The sequence below is a fragment of the Nylanderia fulva genome, unplaced genomic scaffold (assembly GCF_048542155.1).
Source record: "Nylanderia fulva isolate GAGA-0341 unplaced genomic scaffold, ASM4854215v1 Scaffold531, whole genome shotgun sequence".
Lineage (NCBI taxonomy): Eukaryota > Metazoa > Arthropoda > Insecta > Hymenoptera > Formicidae > Nylanderia > Nylanderia fulva.
This window is the reverse complement of record NW_028190623.1, coordinates 65,347-70,682: the sequence shown is the minus strand read 5'-3', so window position 1 is coordinate 70,682 and position 5,336 is coordinate 65,347. Positions and strand designations below refer to the sequence as shown.

The window sequence follows — 5,336 nt, the reverse complement described above, 5'->3', positions numbered from 1 at the left end:
GTCTTAGGCATATTGAATTTGATGCATCCTCTGAATGATTACTCAAATAAGGAGGGTTGATATGCGGCGGACCTCACTATCAATTCCTTATTTTGGCAAATGCTGAGAATGTTAATTCTGACTGTGATGAGCGGTGGTCCGCTCCAAACACAGTTTGAATTATTCTGAATTCAAACGCCGTATGACAAATTTAAACGCTATCGTATTTTATCACGGGAGTGGAAGTTTTGAAGAATACTGAACACTAGTTTTCGCACATGAATACACTGATTTATTCGTATAGTAGTACAAAATTCGAGACTAAAACTTAGAATTAGAATTTAGATTTAGACTTAGAATTTAGAGTTAGAATATTATACTTAGAGTTAGAATTTTAGAATTAGAGTTAGGATTTAGAATTTGGACTTAGAGTTAGAATTTAGGAGTGCGACTATACTGTTCGGTGTCGCGCAGAGAACTGCCAAAATTCGGGACTGCTCTGAGGTCCTTCGTTTCGGCGGCTCGGCCCAGCGGCGGCCTGGAGAGGGGGAACTCTCCGGAGTAGGGGCTCTCACCGTGGTGGGAGATCCTTAGGCGCTACGAAGCGCCACGCTTAGTTTCTAGGCGGAGTTAAGCGTCATGGCCGGCTTGGCGCGCTTTTCAAATAGCGTTTAAGGAACTTGGAGTAAACGAAAAAATTTATACGGCCGGACGTGACACTAGCGTCTAATGTCTAGTATCTAGTGTTTATTTATTTCTCTAGGCAACACGCCGAGATTGAACTTATACTAAAGCGAACAAGCAATGCGTTGGGAAAAATATAGGTGGGAGAGGGGCTGGTTGTAACACCTCCCCCCTAGGAGAAAATGTTGGAGGTACGCTCCAACATTTTGTTCCTTGTATTCGCGCGTGTTGGTCTCGTGTAGTGCAGGTAGAGTTCCGGAGTCGTTCCACTCGTTTGCTTGTTTTTTTTATTACTATGTGTTCTACACTTACTTTAATTTTAATGGTTTACTAAAAAGGGTTAGTCTTACGTTTGTTTACTTGTCTAGATATTTTCTTAACTCGCTATATGAGTACGCTGGGAGAGAATTTGGGGCGTCAGCGATGCCTTTTTCCTTCTCGGGTTCGTGGGGTGGGGCGTTGGCCGCTCCTGGTGTGGTGTCCGCTTCTGTCTCGAGAACGATGTACTCGCGCCTTGGGGCTAGTTCCCTTTGTGCGGGCTTTCCCAGGTATAGGTGCAGATTTGTTGCTGAGATCCAGATGGCTCCCAGGAGATGGATACTCCATCCATATATGGAGTGTAGGGCGTACCCATGCAGGATCGTGTCGATGACTAATTTGACAATACGGATAATCACGAAAATTGCCAGGACTCCTGCGCTGGCGGAGCCGAAAGAGACGAAACCCTTCCAGAGTCTTCGGCCGGCTCCTTCGGCGATGCGGTCCAACGAATGTTCGTCTAGGAGGTTGCTCAGTGAGATTGTTCCGGGTGGGACGTGTCCTCCCATCGCTCCATGGGCAATGGTGTTAAGCATCGACGGTTTTTCCATTGGGAACATGATGTGATTTTTGAGTTTTGTTAGATCTTCGTCCGTGTAGATTCCGCTGATCGCTAAGGCGTCGGGGCTGACGTACTTCCAGCCGGGCCTTGTCAGCAGCTGGATGGTGGGGGATGCGAGCACTTCTATTGGCCGATTGGTCACCCGGAACCACGTCCCATTTACTTGATACATGGTAGGGAGTAGATCGTTGCATTCTCGGCTCGTGCCTTTTCGTACCAGGATACGGGATCGGGGGAGAAGGAAATACGAGGAGTTCTGGTGGCTCACCGGAAGTTCGTTAAAGCATCCTTCTGTGTGACGGATCCTGCATACCACCGGTACGCATTTAATTAAGTGGATCACTTCCCCGGTGGTCACTGCGGTGTATCCCGGGGCTTTCATGATACGGAAGGCCATCTCGTCGGGGGCGATGCTGGAGAGTGACAGAGCGTTCTGCAGGATCTGTCTCTCTAGCGCGCACTTTTGTTCCATAATATCTTGATATAGTTGAGTGAGTTGCGTCTTCATGTGTTTTTCAACATAGATGAATTTGGAGTTGACATATGAGAAGATGTCCAAGTTATCCACGGTGATTTGGGATCGAATCTTGAATGTTTTTCCTCGTTGTGTTTCCATCACGAGGAGTTTGGGATGCTCGGTGCGAAAGATCACGTAACCGCAGAGGTTGAATTCTTCCGTTTTAGTCAGTGCGAAGGTAGTGTCCCTTGTGGTCACGGTGTAGACTATCGTTGATGTTTGATTAGTACGGGGTGACAATCGTGTTGCCATTCCCTCGTACAAGATGTCGTACTTGTCAAAGTGGCAGGTGTCGACGGTTAATGTGGTCCAATATGTCTCCGAGCCGTCTGCGTCTGGGCACGTTCTGGCCGTAACCCGGCAGCGGGTGCCGGACGGTAGGATCAGCTCGTCGCTCGAATGTTTGATGCTAACGTCGAATCGTCGCATTGTGATGCGGACTGTGGCTTGTACTACCACGTTGTCCCATGTTCCGTATCTATCCGCGTATTGGGCGCCGTGACAAGTGCCGTCTGTTGATGCTCATCCAGCCAGTGTTACGCTGCGGTAGTTAGTTGAATTTGCAACGAGCCGGTCGATAATCGTCGTGGCCAGTGTTATCGATCCAGTTTCGTGCAGTCGCCGGCAGGCGTCGTTCCCTAATTCCTGCACGTACTGTCTTCTGCCGTTGTCCACGAGGGAGATGTGGGAGTGCATGCCGCAGTAGTGGATCGTTCTGTCCACCTCGACTTTGCACTGTATCGCATTAGTCCTTCCATAATCTGACAGCTTCATAAGCTGTACATATACATCAGCTCTCACGGGCTCTATGTTTTCCAAATCGCAGACTCCGACATCCAGCAAGGACAGTGTCGTTATATTCAATCCTTCGCCCTCGCAGTTGTAACCGATGAGTCCGCTTACCAGTGCGGGAAGCAGGGCGATCATAACGGCGATTCGAGACATGTTATTCCTGAGTGTGTCGTTGGCTGTGCGTGTCCGTGCTCGTGGCGTTGGAGTTGGTGGCGGCTGTGCAGCTTCCCTCCAGCGCTGGCGTCTCCGATGGGACGGTGGGAGTGGGGGCAGAATCGGTGTGGGGGGCACTAGGGTGTGCCAATTTAATTTTATCAGTATGCACCAATCGATAGTGGTTGCATCTTAACTCTAGCTTAGCGTTATTGTTCGGTAACATTTCTATTATTTCATGCGGGCCCGAATATTGGGCGTCTAACTTACTTTTTAAGGGTTCTTTTAATAGGTACACTAAATTTCCTACTTAAAAGTCACGCGGCCGCGACCTTCGGTCGTAGTATCTTTTGGAGCGCGTTTTCGCGTTCTGCAGGTGCTCCCTCGCTATCGATTGAGTGTCTCTGAGTTTGTTGAATAGCGTCGTCAGGTATTGATTGTACGTTTCGTTCTTTTCCGTGTTCGTTGACGGGTCCCCGGAGGGTATTTCGGCTGTTTTCCCGAATACGAGTTCGTATGGCGTGTACCGAGTACCTTCGTGGACGCTCGTGTTGATGGAGAACGTGGCGAACTTCAGGTATTCATCCCAATTTTCTTTATTCGCGAATTGTTTCAAGAACTCTGATAGGACTTGGTGAGAGCGCTCTACCGACCCGTTTGATTGGGGGCGGTAGGCGGTTGTTTTGCATTGATTGATCCTGAATTTGCGCGCGACGTTCTTCAACAGGCTGCTAGTAAAGTTACTACCTTGGTCGGTCAATATAATTCGCGGTGCGCCAAAGATACAAATTAGCTCGCTAACTAGTGCGTCTGCTACGGCGATAGACGTGGTTTGTCTCAGAGGAATTGCCAATGAAAACTTAGTCAGGAGATCTTGAATGGTTAAGATATGGGTGTAGCCGTTCCGCGATGTCGGAAGGGGTCCCATGATGTCCATCGATATCTTTTCGAACGCGGTTCCTGGTGTGTCGGTCAACACCATAGGTTGTCGGGTTTTCAGCCGGACTAATTTTTTTAATTGGCAATCCCTACAGTTCTTGACGTACTTCTGTACGTCATCGCGCAATTTTGGCCATTGGTGCAAGAATCTGATTTGTTCCACGGTTTTTGTGACTCCTTTATGCCCTCCGATCAACGTATCGTGGTTCTTGCGGATTATATCGAGGCGTTTATCCTCGGGAGGGATTGACACTTCATTGGAGCACACCGTTATTTTAACGGGTAAATTATTAAGCTTTTTTAATAGTAAATTTCGGATATAACTCCACGGTACGTCGATTACGGGGCCTTTGGATATAGATATCGTTTTTAGGCGCAGTTCCGTTATTACATCGTATAGCGACGCGACGTTTTCCCGGAGCGCTTCCGACTGCGAGGTTTGAGACACACGGTCTTCCATTATTAGTACGATTACATAATACTTCCCTGTCTTGGTTACCTTGGCGCGTCCTAGCATACCGTCGTCCACAGCAGGTAGGCTATCATTTTCTTTTAACAGGCGCGCCCCTTCGTCGCAGGGTTTTCTCCGCTGTGTAGTGAACACGACTATGTTGTCCCGCTGTGTCAGTATGTTATCGCGGGTTTCAATCATGTTCATCTGTAGTGTGCGGTAGTTTTCGACCGCGGGGTCGAACATCGGTTCGTCAGATTCGTTATCCGTTTCGCTATCCTCTATTTCAATGTCGGACGAGTCCGAAGATCTTTCGGACTCTTCCTCTGGTTCCTCGTGGGAATTATAACCGTGTGGGTATAACGATGTAGGGGGTTCGGCGCGAGTTTGCGTATCGGTTGACGCAGTGTGATCGCGGGGTGACAGAGGAGGGTCGCGAGCCGGCGATGCGTAGAAGAGTGATCCGTCGGAAGAGATGGGCAATGCCGAGGTGGTTACCGGGTTTCGCGAAAGTGCATCGGCGTTAACGTTAGATTTTCCCGCTTTGTAGACTACTTTGTAGTCATATTCCGCGAGTTTTAGGCGCCAGCGCACTAGTCGCGACGTCGGATCTTTGACTGAATTTAGCCATACTAGGGGTTTGTAGTCGGTTACTAGCTGGAAGCGGCGACCGAACAAATACGGGCGGAAGTGATTCACGGCATACACTATCGCGAGTTCGGTGATATTGGGTAAAGGGTACGCATCTCCCACGGTCTTTTCGTTTAAGGACCGATAATCTATCACCATTCTCCATCGCTTGTTACCCTTGGAGTCGGCCTTTTTGGGCACGATCCACAAGGGGGAATTGTACGGGGAGGTCGATGGTTTGATGACATTGTTGTCTAATAGTTGTTGCACTTGTTTGTCGATTTCGCTCCGGTGGACCGGCGGGAAACGAT

General features: G+C 48.8%; 1 protein-coding gene across 1 annotated transcript; it reads right to left on the bottom strand.

The window, feature by feature from the left end:
• Nucleotides 1-1,019: 1,019 nt before the first annotated feature.
• Nucleotides 1,020-3,005, bottom strand: LOC146721179 (uncharacterized). Its single transcript, XM_085487324.1, is given in 1 exon segment — nt 1,020-3,005. A coding segment is annotated over 1 exon segment (1,986 nt).
• Nucleotides 3,006-5,336: the final 2,331 nt, after the last annotated feature.